This window comes from Tachysurus vachellii, chromosome 21 (genome assembly GCF_030014155.1).
Source record: "Tachysurus vachellii isolate PV-2020 chromosome 21, HZAU_Pvac_v1, whole genome shotgun sequence".
Taxonomy (NCBI): Eukaryota; Metazoa; Chordata; class Actinopteri; order Siluriformes; family Bagridae; genus Tachysurus; species Tachysurus vachellii.
The window spans coordinates 3,858,183-3,883,380 of NC_083480.1; the positions used below are offsets into that span (position 1 = coordinate 3,858,183).

General features: G+C 39.4%; 1 protein-coding gene across 1 annotated transcript; it reads left to right on the top strand.

Moving 5' to 3' along the window:
- Nucleotides 1-14,705: 14,705 nt before the first annotated feature.
- Nucleotides 14,706-18,317, top strand: uncx (UNC homeobox). Its single transcript, XM_060897595.1, has 3 exons — nt 14,706-15,050; nt 15,661-15,836; nt 17,163-18,317. The coding sequence occupies exons 1-3, from the start codon at nt 14,792-14,794 to the stop codon at nt 18,156-18,158; spliced, it is 1,431 nt and encodes a 476-aa protein (XP_060753578.1). The 5' UTR covers nt 14,706-14,791; the 3' UTR covers nt 18,159-18,317.
- The last annotated feature ends 6,881 nt before the right edge of the window (nt 18,318-25,198 follow it).

The window sequence follows — 25,198 nt, forward strand, 5'->3', positions numbered from 1 at the left end:
ATGTACAGGTCTTGGAGAGTGGGGAGAGTTGTGCCAATGATTCGCTCAGCAGTCCGGACTACCCTCTGTAGTCTTCTGAGGTCAGATTTGGTAGCTGAGCTGAACCAAACAGTAATTGAAGTGCAGAGGATAATTCAATGATGACAGTGTAGAACTGTTTCAGCAGATCCTCTGGCAGGTTGAACTTCCTCAGCTGGCAAAGGAAGTACAACCTCTGCTGGGCCTTTTTCACAATGGAGTCTATGTGAATGTCCCATTTCAGGTCCTGGGAGATTGTGGTTCCCAGGAATCTGAATGACTTCACTGCTGTCACAATGCTGTCCATGATGGTGAGTGGCGATCATCTCTACTGTCTTGAGCGTGTTCAGCTCCAGGTTGTTAAGACTGCACCAAACAGCCAGCTGTTCAACCTCTAGTCTGTAAGCAGACTTGTCACTGTCCTGGATGAGGCCGATCAGTGTGGTGTCGTCTGCAAACTTCAGGAGCTTGACAGAGGGGTCATTAGAGGTGCAGTCATTCGTGTACAGGGAGAAGAGCAGTGGGGAGAGGACACAACCCTGAGGGGCGCCAGTGCTGATGGTGCGGGTGCTGGATTTGAGTTTCCCCAGTCGCACTAGCTGCTGCCTGTCTGTCAGAAATCTGGTGATCCACTGACAGACAGAGGAGGGCACGGAGAGCTGGGTTAATTTGGGCTGGAGGAGTGATGAGATGATGGTGTTGAAAGCAGAGCTGAAGTCCACAAACAGGATCCTCACATAAGTACCTGGTCTGTCCAGATGCTGCAGAACATAATGCAGTCCCATATTGACCACATCATTCACAGACCTGTTTGCTCTGTAGGCAAACTGCAGAGGGTCCATTAAGGGTCCAGTGATGTCCTTCAGATAAGCCAAAACCAGTCTTTCAAATGATTTCATGACCACAAACTTTAGAGCCACAAGTCATTAAGTCCGGTAATTTTGGGTTTCTTTGGGATGGGGATGATGGTGGAGCTTTTGAAGCAAGAGGGGACTTCACACAGCTCCAGTGATGTGTTGAAGATCCGTGTGAAGACGGGGGCCAGCTGATCAGCACAGGTTTTCAGACAGGCTGGTGAAACACTGTCTGGGCCTGGTGCCTTTCTTCTCTTGATCCTGATCTTGATCTTCACTGAACTGAATTTTAGGTGTGTTGGAGTCAGAGGTTACAGGAGGTGTGAATTGGGCTTTTTCAAACCTGCCATAGAACTCTTTCAGGTCGTCTGCCAGTTGTTGATTCACCACAGTGCTGGGGGATGGTGTCGTGTAGTTGGTGATGGCTTTCAGACCTTTCCACAGTGAAGCTGAGTCATTAGAGGAAATCTGAATCCGTAGCTTTTCAGAATAATTCCTCTTTGCCACTCTGATCTCCTTTTCCAGTGTGTATTTGGCCTGTTTGTACAGGACTCTATCCCCATACCTGTGAGCATCCACTTTGGCCTGACGGAGCTGGCTGAGTTTTGCAGTGAACCATGGTTTATCATTGTTGTAAGTTAAGTGAGTCCTGGTGGGAATGCACAAATCCTCACAGAAACTGATATATGATGTTACAGTCTCTGTGAGCTCGTCCAGGTCGGTGTTAGCAGCTTCAAAAACATTCCAATCAGTGAGAGAGAACCAGCCTGTAAATCCTGCTCCGCTTCCTTAGTCCATCTTTTTACAGTCCTTAATGCAGGTTTAGCTGATTTCAGTTTCTGCCTGTAGGTCGGTATGAGATGAACTAAACAGTAATCAGAGAGTCCCAGAGCTGCCCATGGGACAGAGTGATATGCATCCTTTATTGTAGTGTCACAGTGATCCAGTGTGTTACTGTCTCTGGTATGTCATGTAACATGCTGTCTGTATTTACAGTGTGATAATCCTCAAAAGGCGAGTGGACAAGCAGAAACCCACAAATTGTGATCAAGTCTGAGCACTAATAAGGCAAGAATGGATCACCATTAGTCAAAATTTGGCCAGGAAGCTAATATCCAGCATGCCACAGTGAATTGCAAATGTTCTTTGAAGAACAAGGGTCAACACTGTAAATATTGACTATATTAAATGTTTTTTTTTTAAAGCCTTTAAAACTTATGAAATGCTTATCTATGTTTTCCAGTATACCACAGAAGCATGTGAAAAAATAATCTTCAAATGCTGAAGCAGCAAAATTTATCACTACCAAAACTTTTGCCCATGATTGTACACTATGCACTATATATATACTCTAGCATTTATTATATGGATTTTTAGTACATTAAAAAAATAATTCACACAGTGGAGGCTAATTTAAAAGACGTTTGTAAGGCCTCGTTCGCCATAGTGTCGTCATCCATCTTGAACATTTTGAAAAATATTTTTAAACATTGTAGAAACTGTAAATAATTTGTTATTAATAAATACATAAATCTCATTGGTTGCTGAGCCGCCTCGCTGCCGGACTTTTATTTTGGAAAACATCAGCTGGTGTATAGTAGCTGGCTTCCTAAAATTTGATTACGCTCAGTCACTCTGAGTCACACTGATTTAATGCTAGAGCTTTCTAGAAAATACTATGGGAGGCAGTGATACAGCACTTTATGTTTACTGCTACTACTAGTCATAATAATAATAATAATAATAATAATAATAATAATAATAATATATATTTTAAATTTTTTTTTTATTTTTATTTTATTTAATTTTTTTTTTTACATTTTGATTAAATGTAATTTTTTTTTCATTAAAAAAAGTGAATTTAGTTACAGATTAGACAAGGTTTATTTCAGGTTCCTGTCTGTGTGGACTTTCTGTGTATGTTCTCCTCTACATTCCCTCCAGTTTTCTCCTGCCTCCCAAAACCAAACCAGGATGAGATAAATATCATGATTAAATGACCCCAAGTTGTAAATGAGTGTGTCAAACTTCACAAAGCATAGAATATGGATCTGTGTCTGTACTTGTTATTGGTGTTGCTGATATACAGGCGCATCTCAATAAATTAGAATATTGTGGAAAAGTTCATTTATTTCAGTAATTCAACTCAAATAGTGAAACTGGTGTATTATATAAATTCAGTACACACAAACCGAAGTAATTTAAGTCTTTTGTTCTTTTAATTCTGATGATTTTGGCTCACATTTAACAAAAACCCACCAATTCACTATCTCCAAAAATTAGAATACTTTATGAACATTTTTAGTGAATTGTTGGCCTTCTGGAAAGTATGTTCATTTACTGTGTATGTACTCAATACTTGGTAGGGACTCCTTTCGCTTTAATTACCGCCTCAATTCGGCGTGGCATGGAGGTGATCGGTCTGTGGCACTGCTGAGGTGGAAGCCCAGGTTTCTTTGACAGTGGCCTTCAGCTTATCTGCATTTTTTGGTCTCTTGTTTCTCATTTTCCTCTTGACAGTAGCCCATAGATTCTCTATTTCTCTATGGAGTTCAGGTCTGGTGAGTTTGCTGGCCAGTCAAGCACACCAACACCATGGTCATGTAACCCAACTTTTGGCAGTATGGGCAGGTGACAAATCCTGCTGGAAAATAAAATCAGCATCTTTAAAAAGCTGGTCAGCAGAAGGAAGTATAAAGTGCTCTAAAATATCTTGGTAAGCAGCTGCAGTGACTTTGGTGTTCAAAAAACACAGTGGACCAACACCAGCAGATGACATTGTACCCCAAATCATCACAGACTGTGGAAACTTAACACTGAACGTCAAGCAACTTGGGCTGTGAGCTTCTCCAAACTTTCTGAAGAATCTAGGACCTTGGGTTCCAAATGAAATACAAAACTTGTCTCATCAGAAAAGAGGACTTTGGACAACTGGGCAACAGTCCAGGTCTTCTTCTTCTTAGCCTTGAACCCAGCCTCAGTTCAGTTGGCATGTCTCCATATTTCAATTTTTTGAGATGGGGGGGGCACGGTGGCTTAGTGGTTAGCACGTTCGCCTCACACCTCCAGGGTTGGGGGTTCGATTCCCACCTCCTCCTTGTGTGTGTGGAGTTTACATGTTCTCCCCGTGTCTCGGGGGTTTCCTCCGGGTACTCCGGTTTCCTCCCCCGGTCCAAAGACATGCATGGTAGGTTGATTGGCATCTCTGGAAAATTGTCCGTAGTGTGTGATTGCGTGAGTGAATGAGAGTGTGTGTGTGTGTGTGCCCTGTGATGGGTTGGCACTCCGTCCAGGGTGTATCCTGCCTTGATGCCCGATGACGCCTGAGATCGGCACAGGCTCCCCGTGACCCGAGGTAGTTCAGATAAGCAGTAGAAAATGAATGAATGAATGAATGAGATTGGTGGGTTTTTGTTAAATGTGATCCAAAATCATCACAATTACTTAAACTTACAGACTTAAACTACTTCAGTCTGTGTGTACTGAATTTTTATAATACACGAGTTGTACTATTTGAGTTGAATTACTAAAATAAATTAACTTTTTAACGACATTATAATTTGTTGAGATGCAGCTGTATATTTACTTATCTACAATCTACGTGGAGCTTCAGGGTGCAATATTAGTATCATTAGTCAAAATAGTTCCAACATGTCTTCTGCTGTTATAACAAGCCCCACACTTTTCTCCTGGGAAAAGTGTTTAGTTATCAGGTTCTAATTCACATGTAAACCATTGGGAAGTGGTGACTGTGATGATGGTTGTTGAAAAAGCAAGTAAACTGTGGCATAGCTTAGCTAATTTAACCTTTTATTGTAGAACAAGTTGGCGTTATTCTGAAATCGGTGCACCAACACAACACCTCATCGTCATATAGGTGACACTGCAGGGTGTGATTATAAATATACAATCTGACAATTGTGTATTGACATCAGGAGGTTGTCTAAGACCACATGTAGTTACCGTCTCTTGTATTCTAATAGACTTAATAGCTCTCTTATATAAAACATATCCCCAAATTACCCCATTGGAATACCCCCTCAGTGATAAGATGCTGTATTCAGATATGAGTTGTGTGTGGAGCAAAGCATTAATACTTAAACAAACTAGCTGTCTTTCTGGCTTGGTTTTGGACTTGGTATACAGATGTACCTTAATGTCTAATGTACCTCAAGGTTGTCGTCGAAAGCAATCTTTACAGGAAATATCCACAAACCTGTTGTATGTGATCCAATATTCACCACAAGATGGCAGCAGATTTTTTAAAAATATATTTATTTATTTATTTATTTATTTATTTATTTATTTATTTATTTATTTTTAATGAATTTATTGTGTGTTCCTCATTTATAAAAATCTAGACCCAAGAAAGGAGTCATTACATTTGAATCATATTTCATTGACAGAACTGAGGCAAATAAAGTAGCATGTGTATAGCAAACTACACACACTCACTATAACTCACACACTTTCTACCACTTAATCTGAACTACCTCGGGTCACGGGGAGCCTGTGCCTATCTCAGGCGTCATCGGGCATCAAGGCAGGATACACCCTGGACAGAGTGCCAACCCATCGCAGGGCACACACACACACACACACACACTCATTCACTCATGCAATCACACACTACGGACAATTTTTCCAGAGATGCCAATCAACCTACCAGGCATGTCTTTGGACCGGAGGAGGAAACGAGGTGTGAGGCGAACGTGCTAACCACTAAGCCACCGTGTCCCCAAACTACACACAATAGTTTATAAATATTGAATAACTGTTGGTTAGCATTAGCACACACTAGCTAGGAAGTAAGTTCTCCTTTGGTATCTGGAACATTTTAGCTGGAGCTCAAAGCGTTGACACTTTTTAATGTGTGTTGATGTGTTGTAATGTTAATACACATAATACACACCATGTTGTTTCATTTGTAGGATTTATCTCTGAAAACATGTGATACATTCAGCCAGAATAGTGGTTTTTATAATTATTTCATGGTTAGCATGTTTGCCTCACACCTCCAAGGTTGGAGGTTCAGTTCCAGCCTCCTCCCTGTGCTTTGGTGGTTTCCTCTCCCGGTCCAAAGATGTGTTATAGACTGACTGGCATCTCAATCGAGAATCCGTGTGCCCTGTAATGGCTTGGTGTCTTGGTTGAATTACATTAAATGCATTTATATATTTTATGTTATTTATATATTTATCCTTATTTATATATATATACAGGGAGTGCAGAATTATTAGGGAAGTTGTATTTTTGAGGATTAATTTTATTATTGAACAACAACCATGTTCTCAATGAACCCAAAAAACTCATTAATAGCAAAGCTGAATATTTTTGGAAGTAGTTTTTAGTTTGTTTGTAGTTTTAGCTATTTTAGGAGGATATCTGTGTGTGCAGGTGACTATTACTGTGCATAATTATTAGGCAACTTAACAAAAAACAAATATATACCCATTTCAATTATTTATTTTCACCAGTGAAACCAATATTACATCTCAACATTCACTAATATACATTTCTGACATTCAAAAACAAAACAAAAACAAATCAGTGACCAATATAGCCACCTTTCTTTGCAAGGACACTCAAAAGCCTGCCATCCATGGATTCTGTCAGCGTTTTGATCTGTTCACCGTCAACATTGCGTGCAGCAGCAACCACAGCCTCCCAGACACTCTTCAGAGAGGTGTACTGTTTTCCCTCCTTGTAAATCTCACATTTGATGATGGACCACAGGTTCTCTATGGGGTTCAGATCAGGTGAACAAGGAGGCCATGTCATTAGTTTTTCTTCTTTTAGACCCTTTCTTGCCAGCCACGCTGTGGAGTACTTGGACGCGTGTGATGGAGCATTGTCCTGCATGAAAATCATGTTTTTCTTGAAGGATGCAGACTTCTTCCTGTACCACTGCTTGAAGAAGGTGTCTTCCAGAAACTGGCAGTAGGACTGGGAGTTGAGCTTGACCCCATCCTCAACCCGAAAAGGCCCCACAAGCTCATCTTTGATGATACCAGCCCAAACCAGTACTCCACCTCCACCTTGCTGGCGTCTCAGTCGGACTGGAGCTCTCTGCCCTTTACCGATCCAGCCACGAGCCCATCCATCTGGCCCATCAAGACTCACTCTCATTTCATCAGTCCATAAAACCTTAGAAAAATCAGTCTTCAGATATTTCTTGGCCCAGTCTTGACGTTTCAGCTTGTGTGTCTTTGTCGTTTTTCAGCCTTTCTTACCTTGGCCATGTCTCTGAGTATTGCACACCTTGTGCTTTTGGGCACTCCAGTGATGTTGCAGCTCTGAAATATGGCAAAACTGGTGGCAAGTGGCATCTTGGCAGCTGCACGCTTGACTTTTCTCAGTTCATGGGCAGTTATTTTGCGCCTTGGTTTTTCCACACGCTTCTTGCGACCCTGTTGACTATTTTGAATGAAACGCTTGATTGTTCGATGATCATGCTTCAGAAGCTTGGCAATTTTAAGAGTGCTGCATCCCTCTGCAAGATATCTCACTATTTTTGACTTTTCGGAGCCTGTCAAGTCCTTCTTTTGACCCATTTTGCCAAAGGAAAGGAAGTTGCCTAATAATTATGCACACCTGATATAGGGTGTAGATGTCATTAGACCACACCCCTTCTCATTACAGAGATGCACATCACCTAATATGCTTAATTGGTTGTAGGCTTTCGAGCCTATACAGCTTGGAGTAAGACAACATGCATAAAGAGGATGATGTGGTCAAAATACTCATTTGCCTAATAATTCTGCACTCCCTATATATATATATATATATATATATATATATATATATATATATATATATATATCCTCTGATGAAGATTTAATTACACACACACGCATGCACGCACACACACACACACACACACACACACACACACACACACACACACACACACACACACACACATTATTTAGAACAAAGCACTTTCTTTAGCTTGTATCAGTGCAAAGTCATGTTCCTGGAGGCCATGAGGGGAAAAGATCACATTAGAGTTCATTTCCGATTCCTCTCTGCTGCACGAGCACCTGGCTCATAAGCTCCTAATTCTGCTGCCAGATGGCACCTCTCACAGAACACCTGCTTCATCATTGGAATTCCTTTACATTGCTCACACTGCTGAATGGTAAAATGATTGTAATAATTTCATATCTCCCTTTACACACTGCCAATTCACCTTCCCCCTGACACACACACACACCACCACCACTACTGACAAAGCACACATTTATACCTACAAATTTTCTGTGGCTTGACGCCAAAGTCTATACCTAAGCCGGTCTTTATTTCTGCTCTTTGAAAGCGTTTTTGTTGTTGTTGTTGTTGTTGTTTAGAGACCACTGATCACCGATTCTCACTTCACCAGCGTGGCTTGGTTTCCCCAGGGTGACCAACATCAACATATTTTCTCACCATTTTTATATTCTAACCTGTGTGGATCTTGCGAAAAACAAATGTACATTCATTTCACACCGTCTAAACTACTGGGGTTTGCCACTAAATCCTGAGCGCAGTTTGACTCAGCTGAACACACACACCACTGTGATTTCACATACAAGCAAGAGTGAAGAATATTTGGTGCTTCAGGGAACTGTATAAGAGAACACTGATAACAGCGCATACATCTGGTAACACTAGCCTTTGCTGTATTCCTGTGGACCTTTCATTAACGTTTTAGTTTCCTACTTGCCTCACACCTCCAGGGTTGGGGGTTCAATACCCATCTCTGTCCTGTGACAGTGTGCAAAGTTTGTATACTTTCCATGTACTACAGGAAAGCATCTCTTAATTGTCCGAAGCGTGTGAATGAGTGTGTCCGTGTGACAGATTGGCACCCCATCTGATTGTACCCTGAGTGAGATCAGCTCCAGGTTCTCCATGACCCTGTGTGGCTCTATGGGGGTATGGGTAGTCGCTATCACTCTTCCATCCTCGGTGATGCTCCGGCCTATAGGGATGTATCGATTTAGTTAAAAGCCTGAGTGTGTATTTGCATTAAAAATGCGTTAAAATAATTAATCTGATTTTTTTCATGCCGACTGTTAATGTCATTGTTAATTAAGAAATTGATGTTTGAGTAATCCATCATTAATTATTAAATATGCAATATTAAATTAATTATCTTTATAATTAACCCTCCAGATGTAGAGTAGACTCATGAGAGTTGGATTTTTTTCATATTATCCAGAATATTTTTGAATCCTAAATTGGACACAAACCAAGATATCTAAAAAAAAAAATAAAAAATTCTAATACATTTAACCATTCGTAACCATACAAGCCTTAAAATACAAATTATTAACAAATACTTTTTTGATTGTTTTTTTTTTAAAAATGATGACTTTTTTTTTCTCTTGTGTTTTTCTTGACCGAATGTGCTGTACTTAGGTAACCAAAATGTTCACATATATTTTAATCTACTTCAATTTGTGTGCACCTCCCAGACATTTAAGTAATACAACCATCTTTTTTACTTCTTGATAAAAATGTCTACTTCTTTATGGCACCACACCTCGTCACGAAACCCTTTTTTGAGAACGGACCTCAGTCTTAGTGTCTGTATCGTGTTTATCTGAATGATTTTACATGAGAAGTCATTTCCTAATCTAGGATACACTTCAACTTTTGTTGTTTTACAACCTTATTGAAGTATAATTCGGTGATCTTCATAATCGGCCTAAATATGCCCCTTTTCAACATAAAGATTTATCACAATAAAATATTAATGTATTCAAAAATAACGTATTAAAATATCCTGGAAAAGGTAGTTAGCATGAATTCTAAGATGAATATCTTGATTATGATGTCATTTAGATTTACAAACACATCCATACATGGTTATGTACACAAGTACAAATCCATACATAACCATCTCACCAAGGCCACAGGAATTTCTTTCCTTTGTTTGCTCTGGTTTTCCATTTAGCAAGGCAGATATAGGAATGTTACACATGGTGCGTCTGAACTGGATGGTAATTACAGCCACGACAAATTGGAGGGAGGAAATCCAACTATTTCTATTATGAGATAGTATTATTCCTGGTTAATAATTCCTTTATGCATGACTGAATTTTGATAGGCTATGTGCATGATAATTGTACCTAATAAACCACTGCATCTGAAGGCGTTTTTTTGATTTTGTGCATATCGGTCATTTTGATTCAGAGTATGACAGTAACTTTGGCTACTGATGTTGTATATTTGGCAAACGTACAGGGAAAACGCTACATCTGTGCTCTGGACAGGGCGATCAGACACGTGAGTCGCCGGAAGATGGCGCACATGCATTCGGGTTTATATTAAAGTGTCCCTTATGGTTACAGTTGCATGCACATAGTTGTTGTTGTTGTTGGTTTTTTTTTTATTATTATTATTAAGAATGTAAAGTCAATTAGCTTTTAGTGACATATAGTGATTTTGAAACAGCTTGCACAGGTAACTTGTAAATAGTTAAGCTGAAAATAGTCTGAATACACGAGAGTAAAAGACACCGCAATTTACTTGACAAAGACAAACCAGCGCGTATAATTCATTAAGGAAAATAGCTTGTTAATTAGCGCTAAGTTAACCTGATTTCTCTTAATTAAAACATCTTTCCCCGTTTACGAGGTGGATCTAAGCAGATCTCCTGGGTGTTGAAATGTCTGCAGCAGCAGATGGTCAGGCTGTAATGGTTAACGCTCTCCTTCTTGCAGATCCTTACGACCCACGAAGAGATTAACGGACAGCCATCTCTTCTTATCAAAAGCAACATTTAACCGTTTCTGATCCACGTCGGATGTGCGTGAACGTGGAACCTGTCTCTCCTGCAGTGTATGCCTTAAATGCATGCAGGGCCGCACAAGTAGTGAGACCATGCGCAGCCTATCACCTGCTAGGAATACTTAGCTGGGTCCAACTTTAAACACACAGACACACACACACAGTTTATATCAACCGTCAGATACAGAAGTGATGAACGTGACCCCTGTTTTCACACATGCCCGATGACATGCACTGATTCTTTAGAGAGAATGAGAATCTCTCTCTCTCTCTCTCTCTCTCTCTCTCTCTCTCTCTCTCTTTCTGTGCATTCCCTGACATCCGAAATAACTGGGCTACTTTCAGAAATAAACGGCAGTTTGGGAAGATTTGGCTATTTTCTTGCCTGTTGTGTTCCATTACCAGATTGAAGTTGAATAATAAGCGATGAGTCAAACTGCGCACCCTTCATCTGCAGAGCTGTAATTAACAGGGGAAAAACGCAGGCGGTGAGGAAAAAATGCAAATGATTCCGCACAAAGGCTTCTCGCAAATTGGCGTCACCATTCCTCAAATTATATCATTACTATATTTTGAAAATGTTAATCTGTTGAGCGGATTTCCCGCGGGAGTTGAGTAAATTAGTTCTATTTCCGAACGGGCTCTGTGCGTAAAAGCGCGCCGGCGACAAGCACCTCTGATTTGCTGATTACAATTAGACTCCCCAGTTTGCGCTCCTTCAAGCATTGATAATTTTCGGCATATTAAGCACGTTTTAGCAAAGGTGATAAGTCAGTTTTAATTGAAATGAAATTATTATTCTAATGGAAGTTTGGTTATTATTATTAGAAGGCAGCGCTCATTTTGGATCCACTTTTTTAATATATAAATGCGGCGCGTAAAAAGGGTTTGAAGGGCATTAGGGTGTCAGGATTGAATGAGGTAATTTGAAGGGAATTACTTTCCCTTCTATCAGAAGTGAAGAAGTGAATTAAAAGTCCAAATCAATCGCCTTCACTCCCCCATTCTACTTTGACAGCAGCACAATTACAGATAATTAGATGGAGGAAACTTTTAATTGTGCGGATTAAGGAGGAGGGGAAAGAATTTTTCAGGATCAGAGGAAAAATTTAGGAGCCGAGTGTCTCGCCTGCGCAAATCGAATCAAAGGATTTGGTCGTTTAAAAAAAAAAAAAAAAAAAAAAAAAAAGCATCACGAAGCCTTCTTCTATTTTAATTGGAACTGCATCTCTTACATCGTATCAAATCGTTCACAACAATTAATGTAGATTTAATTCTATAATTATCATCAAATCGAATAAATGTGCGACTTAATTTAGATAGTTAAAAATTAACGTGCGTGAAGTTAATTGAGTAATTAAACTCCTCAACTGCCGCCTATTAATTTGCCAGCCTAATTAAAAATGAATTTGATTTTGTGTAATGTTGGTAATGTGGGCATCGGTGTTGGATGGGCGCTCTGATTAGTTTGTTTGCTTGGGTGTTACGTTCGAACACCTGCTGCTAATGGGGTCAATGATGTCTTCTTGCCTGCACATGCTCATTTTCTGCCAAGGGGAAGCTTTGGTGTATATCAGGGGTGCATTATCATGGCAGGTCCAAACCCAGGTAACACACTGATATTCTATCAGGCAGTACTTGAGTGCAGACTTGAAGTAATTTTGATGTTATATCCATCTCTGGTCCAGCTCTGTCTTCCACCCCCCGGGGAGCAGATTTAATGAAGCATGGGATACTGTGTGTACTGTAGAAAAGCAAAAGTGATAAAGCATTTTTAATAATTATACAAGAAGGGCAAGATCTTCTAAAAAATAGCAGCTGAAATTTTGCATTAGCGATCAGTGATTTATTAAATGCTTTCTATTTTATACATACAGGCGCTATGCGTAATGACATCTATCTCTTTTTATTCAGTAATGCTTAAAAACATACGAATGCCATCGAAAGGCCTGCATGATGGCTTTATACCCACAAGTAATAAATATATGTTTAAAAAATAATATGAATACAAGCACTCAGACAAGCAGTTGGAGTGGGGTGAGTGCAGGTCTTTAAACGTGAAGCATTAAATCCGCTGCTTCTATTGTACGGGCAAAATGTAGATAAAAATTCAAATAAGAAGAAAATAAGACGGCTAGCAATGTGCCTGAATACGAGTCTTGTTTGTCTTATTATCGGGTTAATTAAAGCTCAGATCTGACAATGTCGGTTGGGTGCAGAAAAGCGGATTTAAATGCAGAGTCTCCCGGGAGCGCGTGTCAAGGGCTGCCGCTTTTCACTGAGCCTGGACGGGCAATTATTGAATATTTGATGTTCAAAAAAGGGCGATACGAATAAATGGACTTATTCATCGCTGTGTAGGTTATGTCAAGATAACAAAAACAACAGCAAAAAAGTTTCAAAGCTCAAAAAAAGGAGGACGTTGAAAGATCTCTGACTACTGAAGAAGGAAAAAAGGCCGGATTCTGAAGCATTTTTTAAAGGGGTTCATTAAAATGTACACATTGAAATGCAGAGGGTTGCATTTGGGCTGGAGGTCAAGAGACGAACGGATTATATACTTCCTCATAATAATATTAATTAAACAATTTGCATGCTAATAAGGTAACAATTACCAGGGCCCCTGTTGAAAGATCCGGGTTATTACAACACGCCAATCTGGGGTGCCAAGGGTCAGGGAGGGAGTGGGGAGCGAAAATTTCAGCTCAGATTAACATTATGACAGCTTCAGACATTGGCTAAATAAAGTCGAATTAATTCCCTGTAATGAGAGGGGCGACGGAGTCTACTTAAAGTGGCGGGATTGATTAGCATTCTGTATTCATAAGCACGGTTCACTAGCATGAATAGGCTGTGGCACTGCATTCACAAACGGCACTATGATGAGTTTAGTGTAGGTGTAGCATGAAAAATAAACTACTGTTAGAACTCTCTCTCTCTCTCTCTCTCTCTCTCTCTCTCTCTCTCTCTCTCTCTCTCTCTCTATATATATATAAAAATATATCTATATATATATATATATATATATATATATATATATATATATACATATATAACACATAATGGACACACATATGTTTGTGCGTGTGTGTGTGTGTTATATAGGCTAGTCAATACATATAGACCTTTTACAATAAATGTTCAGAAGATTTTAGGGTTTTTGGTGCGGGGGAAAGACTTGGGTGTAATTTTGCAATTATGATTTAGACTCCATTAATCACACATACAGCCCAAGTCTGGGGAAATACCGCTCATTAGATATTAGGCAATGCTAAATTTCCTTTTTTTAATTAATGGCTCGTGTAATTAATAGGTTCATTTATGTTTCATGCAGAAACGTAGGATCTCCCCCACCCACCTCTTCCAGACATTTAAACAATGTGTTCATGTTCATGTATCTGCGCCTCTGTATATTGGACCAGTTGTAGTTTTGAATTACATCTGACAGCTCTGTGATAAATGTCTCCTCTTGACCGCATGCTCGAGCGAAGTATCAACAGCCAACACTGAATCCAGTCACATTTGTCAACAGTGCATTGAAGTGGGCTGCTCTTATCTTTATAGACCACTGTAACGACCTTATCTCGTTTGGCGTGCACGTGCGCGCCGTGCGCGTTTACGGGAGCGCGTAATTGTCAGAGAGAAAAAGGAGATTTGTTATAAAGACACATTGACTCAAACGACGGTGAATCTGAAGCTCGCTGGGTTTTTTCCTCCGAGGTGAGATTTCAGTGTCTGTTTAGCGTTTAACTGGGTATCAAATGCGATCGCTCTCGTTCGAAGGCCCCCCGCGTGGTCGTCATGTAGCCTAGTCCTTATCAAAGCTCCCCCTCCCTCTGCCTTGTTGTGACAGCTCTGATATTGTTTATCGAGGTGGATGTCAGGTTTAATTAGCAATCGATAGGGAAAGCGCTCTCTGCCCGCGTCTCTGACGTCACCGCCGATTAGCGCTTCTCATTGGTCTCAAATTCCCCGAGCCGAGGCTAATTATTGGAAGGTGGCCGCGTTGATAAAGTACAGCTCGTCCCCCCTCCTTTTCTCCCGCACCATGTCCCCTCCTCGGCGGCCGCGCACGCTGCGTGTCTTTTAAACTCTGCGCCGCCGGGTCTCTACACGTCGCTTCCTCTTTTTTTGCCCGGGAGATGATGGACAGCAGGATACTGGATCCACCTCACGCCCAGTTCGGAGGCTCGCTCGGCGGAATGGTGAGCTTTCCGTACCACCTCAGCCACCACCATGTGTACGAACTGGCCGGGCATCAGTTGCAGTCAGCGGCCGCCGTCCCTTTCTCCATAGACGGATTACTGAACGGCTCGTGCGCCGCCTCGGTGGTGAACTCAAACCCGCTGCTGTCGTCTGGCTGCGCTATGAATGGAGATAACCAGCAGTACAAACTGACAGGTAGGCTACGCTAACGAAACACAAAATACTAATAATATCAGAGACATACAACAACAAAGAATATTCGTGCCATTAAATGCGTTAAAAAACGATTTAAAAGCGCAATGTTGAAGGAACGCTTTGATTTCCTCTTCAAGTGGCGTCCAAAACAAGAATGCTAGAGCCAGATGAAACAAAGAAGATGTGTAGTTTGTTTACAGCACTGAAAGCTGCTGAAGTAAGATGCTTCATTTAGGCGATTAAATGCGCTTGGAATCTTGACAAAACACACAATTTTTATAATAATAATAATAATAATAATAATAATAATAATAATAATAATAATAATAATTATTATTATTATTATTATTGTTATTATTATTATTATTACTGTTGTAACAACAACAGTAATAATAATAATACATTTTATTATTATTATTACAACATTAGCTGTTATGATGATTGCTAATAATAATAATAATAATAATAATAATAATAATAATAATTTGATCTAAAGCGAACATTAAAAAACACACGCAGAATAGGAAGAAAACAGGGCCAAATTGGAAACTCTGACTTTAATGTCTGACAAAGCGTGGTGTTAATATTCTAACATATTCTATTCTCGTAGATTCGGGAGATCCAGAGAAGGATAGCCCTGGTTGTAAGAGAAGGAGAACTCGCACCAATTTCACTGGCTGGCAGCTGGAAGAATTAGAGAAGGCATTTAATGAGAGCCATTATCCAGATGTGTTCATGAGGGAGGCTCTGGCTCTCAGACTGGACTTGATAGAATCGAGGGTGCAGGTAAAAATACGAAATATTTCTATTTAATCTCCCTAATGTTGGTTTGAGTCATAAAATGATGATAAGAGGATGAAAATGATGATCCTTTAGAGGAAAAAACATTGTTCAAGAGAAATATGCAAATACATTCATATGCTGTTAATGGAGCCACAAATGGTGAGAGAAAAAAATCGATTTTTTTTATGCAAATAATATTTCATAGTCTTGGGAATTTAAACTGCAATTAAAGCTTCTTTTCTACTGATCTACTGCTTTTAACTGTAGGCCCACCGTACACACAACTAACCTTACACATAACCATAGGGACTGTAAATGACATCAACCCGAAAGTTAAATTCTAAAAAAACAAAAAACAAAAAAAAAACATGTGGTAGCCAAAACTAGAATAAACTCAGAATAGACTCAGTAGACTCAGAATAAACAGTCGTCAACAACATTAATGAATCGTTTTATTAGATGATTGGTCCTTATATACAGAAAAAATATACAAAATAAACAAAACTTAAACAAACAAACAAAAAACTATTCTAGACATGTGACAATGGAGAGAATATGTTAGCAGTGTTCTCACTGTGGGTGCTTGTATGATAACCAACAAATATGTCATTCATCTTATTAATTTTGGTTGTATATATATACATTTATTTTAAAATTTTATATTTTAACAATAAATCAAACAATATACATAAAGTTTACGTATTTGGGATCAAATCCTGAATGTTGCCAAGTGAGTTTTAAAATAAAATAATTCACGAGAGTGTATTGCTATAGCGTCAGGCCTAGTCATAATAATTGTATTTATGCACGCATAAAAGCCCATATTACAGTAAGTATAAATCTAAAATAACTAGCTAATTTAAAATGTTTGTTTGGTCTCTTAAAAAAGTGACACATGACATATGCTGCATAGATATGCTGCACCAAAACAAAGCAGCCAAACATCTAGAGCGTTTCCATGTAGCTCATATTAATGTAGAATTGAATGAGCATTTTAATCGTGTTTTGCAAGGAATATATTTACTCTGCATAATTATGTTGATCTGGTTTTATTCATTCATTTTATTTATGTTGATGGGGCCTAATTTGCCTGGTTGTTGAATCGTTTTCAAAGTGTTTATTTTATTTTATATTATTTTAACTTCCTTTTTATTGAGCCTAAAATATGGTCAACTCAAGTAATATTATGTAGATCAAGATTTCAATTGATGTATCAATTGACATCTGTTTTGAAGAACAACTCCTGGAAATGGCGTTGAACAATAGAGTGGGAAAAATATGGATATAATTTAAAAGATATATATATTTCCCCCGTCCAATAATCTGCAGGTGTGGTTCCAGAACCGCAGAGCCAAGTGGAGGAAAAAAGAGAACACGAAGAAAGGTCCAGGCCGACCAGCGCACAATTCGCATCCGACCACGTGCAGCGGTGAGCCCATGGACGCTGAAGAGATCGCGCGGCGCGAGCGCGAGCGCATGGAGAAGAAGAAACGCAAGCAGGAAAAGCGGTTGCTGCGGTCGCAGAATAACAAGCTGATATCCGGGGACTTGTTCCACACGCCGGGCTCGGACAGTGACAGCTGCGTGTCGCATGTGACGGACAGCGAACACCAGAACATGCAATGCGAAGTTGTCGGCCGTCACCAAACGCACGCGAACTGCGAGCAAACGCCAAACCAAAGAAGTGCGCACGCAGACGCGAGCGGAGCCGAGCTGGACTCATCCGAGGGCGCGCGTCAGGCAAACCTCGCCAGATCTCCCGGCCTCCAAAAAGCCAATCCTTTCAGCGTGGAGAGCCTGCTGTCGGACTCCAGGCCACGGCGTAAACCTGCTGTTGACTTCCCAGTAGCCTCTGCGCGGCCTTTGATAGGGAAGGGCCACTTTTTGCTTTACCCCATCACACAGCCGCTCGGTTTCATTGTACCACAGACTGCTCTAAAGGGCACGGCGGCAGGTAACGAGGAAGAGTACGAGCACGGGCCAAAGGTTCCCGTAAGCGACAGTGATGCTACCGGAAGCCCAGTACAGAGGTGTGACGCGGAGCTGAGCAGTGTAAACCCAAATGCGACAGCAATCAAAGGCCAGGTCAGTCCATCGGGTCCACTCGCGTGTTCACTACAGGCCAGTCCGGGCCAAGCCTATAACGGGCCCTCACCGGGTGAAGTGTGTCCGCCAGATAGAGAGTCAGAGCTCGCCTGTCCAAAGTCTCCCCCGACCGAAAAAAAGGAGCAGTCGTTAGGCGTGTTCGATTATCCACAGAGCTCCGAATCGCCTTCAACCCACACGGACACCGACAAAGACTCGGCTCATGTCGATATGGGATAAATTGGGCTTTGCATAAATCGAGGAGTGTCAATTTATTTCCTGACACTCATTCGAAGCTTAACCGAAGAGGAAAAACACACTGATATATCAACGCGGCCCCCTTTTATTTTATTTTTTATTATTATTATTTTTTTTTCCATTGACATATTTATATTATGATTAGGGGAAATATCTGTGTGAACACTTGTGTATGTATGTGGTGGGCTAAATGTTTATTGGAAAAAAATAGATCATCAGCAGCAGCTCCCTGTAACAAACTGTAAAGAGAACAAGACAAAACCTCAAACGTTGTAAAAAGTATTAAAATATTTATATATGTAAGTTTTTCATAAATAAATCGATTGTATACTATGACATCTTCACGTGTACGATACTAAATAGCCTTTATATTGTTGGTAAAGGTAGCCTCCATCTTTTAAAAGCCCAATATTGTATTTTTATGTGTGTATTGCTTTAACAAATTTATTCATCTATAAGCCCCGCTGAAATGAGGTTATAAGCCAGAGGCGAAAAGACCCGTTCGACTCCTGCAGAGTTTTGATATGAAAGTAATTATTTTCCCGGTGGCTACTGCAGGGATTCAGTTTATTTTAGCCCAAAGGGTTATAACACATTACCGATTTCCAGTGATATGAAATCACATAAACTTCCTAGAATAATAGAATTAGCATGAAAGGCTGGGGTGTCAAATTGAAATAGGAAAATAATAGCCCCGGCAGCTGGGAGTGTGTGTGCGCATATTGGAGTGGAGATGGGAATTCGTGGGGCGGAATTTTCATGAGCTTCCCCACTTTGTCCAGGCCCTTGTAGCCAGCTATATTAAGATAGATGTTCGATGATATCCCTCATTGTTCTGTCGCTTATATTGATGTCCTTGTGTTATCAGCCTATTGATCATGCGTCGGCTGTAATAGGACGGGCGCAGCAAACGTGCCTATTTACAATAGCAGAACACATTTGTTCTAATAGGGCTGGCGCTCCCTGGGGACGCTGCGGGGGCTCGCAGACATCTGCGCCTGGACAACATTAGCAATGTTGACCAGATCTAAAGGCGAGCTCAGAAAGACAAAAAAAGAGGTATAAAATAATACATCACAATCCGATCGCTTTAAATTACACCTGGACTATAACTGGTAAATATAGCATCAATAATACATGCCCAATGCGCCGGTATGGAAGGTACGCGCTCTCTCCTTTTCTCTGGTCAATCCGTTCGTATTTTATTGTTTTCTTAAATTTCCTCCAGCCCTTCCGGCTCTCGTCGCATCTTGATTTGCAAATAAATTGAAAATAATCCGAGAGGCAGTGCGTTTGAGGCGGCACAAATGAATTTCTGAGCCCGTGTCCCTATCAAAATATTTACATACATTTCACCAGGCCACTCATGTTAGCTCTGGAGCAGGAGAAGACTTAGCATATGGAGTTCAGAGCCAAGCATAGCCTACAGACAAACATTGAGCTAGATAAAAGCATACACACACACACACACACACACACAAAACGAGTTTTTTACGCACACAAAAGATCCCCACCTCATGGGCCCAAGTGCCAAGACAGAGAATCAATAACAATAATCATTTAATGTTCACATGACTATAAGGCTAAAACAATGACGTGAATAATTCATTTCTCCCTCGTGTTTCTGATTAAGCAATTACTGAGCAGCTGTCATCTCATCACCATCTCAAAGTCGACCGAGGAATGTATTAATTTCAGTCAACGAATTGCCTTTTAGATGGGGAAAAAAGCAAGTGTTTGGAAAACGTGAGCAGTCTGGGGGTGTCCTTCAATTTATTACACTCTCTCTCTCTCTCTCTCTCTCTCTCTCTCTCTCTCTCTCTCTCTCTCAGTGTTGGTGGGGGGCGTTCATGTTTAATTCATTTGCAGTCTGAATACTAGGTATCGCTGGCTGCACACTGGTGGCCTTAAGGTGAAATTAGCGATTTGCTTAAGTAGTTAAGCTTTTGCCTGAAAGCAGGCTGACGCACGACCCAAGACAAACTATCAATCGATATGGAGCCACGCAGCCTCCAGGAGATGTGTCCTCCATGAATCACACTTTATGAATTCAATTTCTACCCGGAGAAGTTTTCAATTTGAACGGCGGATCATTATGGGAGAGTGTAAATTGTTTTTGCTCTATTATGCATCGGACGCCATCATTTTTCTTTCTAATTACGGAGGTGTCAGGTCGGGCTGTCATGCGGGCGCTGATTTTCAATTTAACTGATCATCATGCATTCATTTTCCCATTTGATAAATTTGCTATCTCGACGCCGCGCCATGCCTGGAATGTTAAGAGAGGCAGAACAGCAGTGTGTGTGTGTGTGTGTGTGTGTGTGTGTATGTGTGTGCAGCAATAAGTGCGGATCAGGCAGCTAATTTAGCACCTCCTGATATTCCATCTCCATTTTTCATTTTCAACTCTCAAAGGAGAGCAAAGCAGCCCAAAGGCAGCTAGCTGATATTCAACAACACCAGAGTAAAAAAAAAAAAAAACACTCTTAAAAACGCTTGTTTTTCTCAACACGTTTTCCAAATTAGGATATCAAGCTTAATTAATGCTAATTGAGCTCCTCAATAAGTGTTATTTTTATTTAATAGAATCAAATTCGAGCAATTAATTATGAAGGTGATTTTAAGAGGCTCATTTGCAACACCCAGGCCAATCCCCTCCCTCTCAGCCTTGTAGATTAATTTCTTTTGTCATTTCATATTCTACCCCTCCAAACCCCCTCCCCCCTCCCCCCACCCCCCAACTCAGGGGGTGATCCCATTCCTAGAGGAGAGCTGCTATTAGGGATACTCCAATTATGAAAATGCACTTCATTAGACTACAGTCCAGCATGATAGGGAGAAAGACAAGACAACGACCAGTAATGTGCTGTTGAAATCTAAAGAGAGGTGGATCTAAAATGTCTATGAGAAATAAAAAAGGACTTACTGTTTGTGTTAATGGCGCAGTAAATTAATTATGCCCTTTCCCATAGCATCACAGATGAAGGCAGGTAAATAGACAGGCTGATTGTGATTAACTTAATAAAATTGGTTTTAGTGACCTTCCATAATTAATTGGTTTTAAATGAAAGTGTGCAAACAGCTCTCCAATAACGCAGACCCGCACTTCTACTTCCAGTTATCTATGTTCTTAAAATAGCATTTATTTCAGCAGTCTGAGAGGTATGTCGATGAAAATAGATTCGATCTAACCACCAGGTGAGAGAGGAAAATTTAATTCGGCTTCATCGGCGATTAAGGCTGGAAGAGTGCGTGCGTTTTTTCTCCCTCACTTAAACAACCAGCAAGGAAAATCTGAAAATTAGAGCCTACATAATGCTTAACCACGATATACGTTTCAGTAGATTTCCAGATGATGAGGGCAAAATCAATTTAAGGATAGCGCATAAAGAAAAGAAAAAAAAACAGGGCAACATCAGTTCTTATCCAGACCCGCATTTTGCGTGATGCTGATGAGAGCTCTGGGGTCGGCCGGTGCATTAATGCTGAATTAAAATAATCCTAAAATGCATAGCAGAGAAGCTGCAGGATAGAAGCCAAATGTCAAGTAGCGTTTTAAGTGATTGGGAGGGAGATCCAAGTGGTGCTGCTCACTGGCTAGCAGCCTCTCAGCCTTGCATCACACACCCTTTAATCACTTTGTACTCTCCACCTCTTATTGCAGTCTTCATAAGATGATGGATTATTGATTGTAGGCCTAATCTTTAATATTTCTGCATTTGTTTTTCCTTTCACAAATCACAGTTGTCTGATTTGTTAAAAAAAAAAAGCAGATTCTAAAAAAATGCGAAAAAACTTTTAAATAATAAACGTTTATTTGTAGACAAATTCAAACTAAAACAGGATTAAATTTATTGTTCTTTTGTGATAAGTCCTTTTCTAATTAACATGTAACCCTTATTTATTTATTGATTGATTGATTGATTGATTTATTCATATCTTTTTTGTAGCCTAGATAATTGTCGACATTAATGAATTAATTTAGAATACAGAGATCTTTATATTTGCAAGTTAAACACTGAAAACATTCAAACCATAAAGCCAGTATAAAGGTGATGGACTTACAGAACTCATGTATACACGATTAAACATTAATCATCTTACAGAACACAGAAAGACACTACATGTTAAATCCAGCCAAAAGACAAAAAAAAAAAAAAGCCAATTTATCAATTAAAGCAAAATTCACTCAATAACAATAATTGACACTAAATGACAATAATTCATGCTAGTCATGATTTTACACAGCAGACAGTACATATACCCACACTGCTTACTTTGTTATTACCAATTTACAGATGAAAAGTTGCGTTTGCGACCTGGTAAGTCAGTTTTAGAAGCATGAACCAGACGTGGACACTATGTCTCATCAGTCACTGAGGTTATTAAATGCAAAACAAGCAGTTACCGCTTCGGTGTTTTTTTTTTTCTTGCTAATTATCACCTTGTGCAATGTGTTTCATTAGCCAGTTTCATCTAATAAACCACAGAATTCTGGCCAAATGAATATTGTTGGGACCATGTCCATTATCCCACAGAATGTTATAGAGATGAAGAGAGCTGACCAGAACAGAACAGTGCATGCTACACTTATACAGAATCGGTTGTTTTGTAAAGACCTGTCTTACATGTTACGCCACCATTTTATACGCGTTTACATTTTGACGTGTTTCAGTAAGTAAAGCTTATAATAGACTTTGCATATTTAAACAGTCCAAGTCTGCAAACATTGCAGAAAGTTAATACAATACAGATAAAGCGGGTAACAGTCCGATAAGACAGAATTGCAGTAATAAGTGTATGCTAATATTAGACAGTATTTTATAATTACAGGTTTTTACACAATAAAGCAAAATGACCACTAGAAAAATTTAAACAAAAGCTAAAAGCAATCTGAAGATTTTAGCATCTGGACATAACTTTGTCTGGTCATAGGATAACGTAGGTGTCTGAGTATGTGATAACATTTACATTACATTTACGACACGTCTTTATCGATGAATACATTAACACAGGTTCACTAGGTTAAAGACTTAGGATACCATCAACCTAAAACTCTGTTCTGGGTGTTTTTTTTAATATACAGGGAATAAAGTGCTAGTTTAAGTGTTTCAGTAAGAGGTAGGTCTTCACCCTTTCTTTGAAGATACAACACCAAAAGAAATCATGAAATCATGAAAGACTTAAACTGATGTTCATTATTGTTGACTTGTCTTGCCTTCATACATCTGTGAGAAGAGAAAACCATTGTATATTTGCTTATTGTTCCCATTGCCTTCATATTCCTAGCTACATATAGTATGTAATAGACACAGATACACCAAAAATCAGTCAGTGGAAATGAAATGATGTTTTAATGCCAACTTCCATTGTTGTTTTCCCAAAGAATGATATACTACTTTATTCAAGTACTATGCACCAGACTTATAATGCATACTGTACAATACGTGCTTTCAGTGATCCATTTTAAATTAGTGATTATTTTAATGAATTCATTATATTGCTTTAAACACAGATATCCTGTTCAAAAGGAGTATCATATTTTCTTTTATACAATTCACAAATGCATTGTACAGTTACACAAGTTGTTCTGGTCCATTTATTAATTTATATGGCTCAAATTAAAGTTTAAGAGGAGCTAGTTAGAATTATTATAGACTTATACCTCTGTCATATTTACATCAAACTGACAAATATGAACAATATTCTAATAAATAAATAAATAAATAAATAAATAAATAAATGTAAATTCCTAGATGCAGTGGAAATCCTCAAATCTTAAAATATAGTATACTAACATTAGCTTTAATTGAATTTAGACCAGTGAGATTCAGACCGAAACAAAGACCTCTACTCAAATAAATCACTTTTTTCAATAAATATCGCAAGTTTATAACCGTTCAGTGCACATTACATGCTGGGAATCTTTATTAGTGAAGTTTTGCTTTATTTACTACTTTAAACTATTAACTCAATTCTTAACTATTAACTAAATTCTTCACTGCATGTCTGATTTATCCATTTCTTGGACAAAATCCACACCAAGATACCTAGTGACACCTCCTTGTACTGTAGACACACAACTGTGAGATGACACTTTAAATTCATTCTCACTTTGGAGCCGATTCATTATCAATTAGAAGTGAAAATGGAGCTGGGTGGGAAAACGCCTTGGAGGGCCAGCACCTGTATGTTCTTCGCTTGGCATGGTGATGGCTAAACCACTCACCGGTGATTTAGAAAGTGCTGTGTAAACAGGCATTTTGCTCACCCTGCCTTCCCAGGGACTCCAGGCTCTAGAGGTTAATGAAGTGTGAAGTGTGAAAACTTCCAGAGATGGGATGAGTTAAACAGTGTTTCCAGATGTTAAGGCAACACTGTCCAAATCTATTTGGGCCTGTCAGCCCTTTATATGTCACAAATTACTCTAGTTATGGGAGAGATAAATAAACTCCACTCTGTTCATTTGCCGGTATCATCCACCTTAGGCTCCCTGCTGGACCTAAAATATCGCTTTCTAAAGAAACAGAAACCAAAACAAAATTCAATGAATAACATTACCATCAAGACAATCATACACACCAAGGCCATATTAACCTAATGATATAAAAAGGACATCAACAAAATATTGATGTTGAACGCTAAATAAATATTTCTTTACAAATAAAGAAAATGACTGTTGATTTTTTGTTACAACATAATTTAACAATACTGGTGATCATATCAAGAGCATGTCTGTGAATTAGATTTGTGCAGGCTACATGTTTAAAAACTTAATATAATGAAATATTTTTGTGTAGTTTTTTTTTTTTGTTTGTTTTTTAGGAAAGACAGCACTAACTAGCACAACACGAACATAGCAAAAAAATGTCTGGGCATACAATTCGAAAAGAACTAGCTGCATTTCTATTATCTGCGTGTTTATATTAACTAATCAGTTCATAGAAAATGGGAAAAAATTATCCATGTGTTTAATATTTAATCAAAGCAGCAAAAAATGCACATGGATCCAAAAAAAAATG

Bases quoted from the DNA above. Each gene is read 5' to 3' on its own strand.
- uncx (XM_060897595.1), top strand. From the start codon at position 14,792: ATGATGGACAGCAGGATACTGGATCCACCTCACGCCCAGTTCGGAGGC. The intron at 15,051-15,660 runs GTAGGCTACGCT...CTATTCTCGTAG, and splicing joins CCAGCAGTACAAACTGACAG to ATTCGGGAGATCCAGAGAAG. The intron at 15,837-17,162 runs GTAAAAATACGA...AATAATCTGCAG, and splicing joins TGATAGAATCGAGGGTGCAG to GTGTGGTTCCAGAACCGCAG.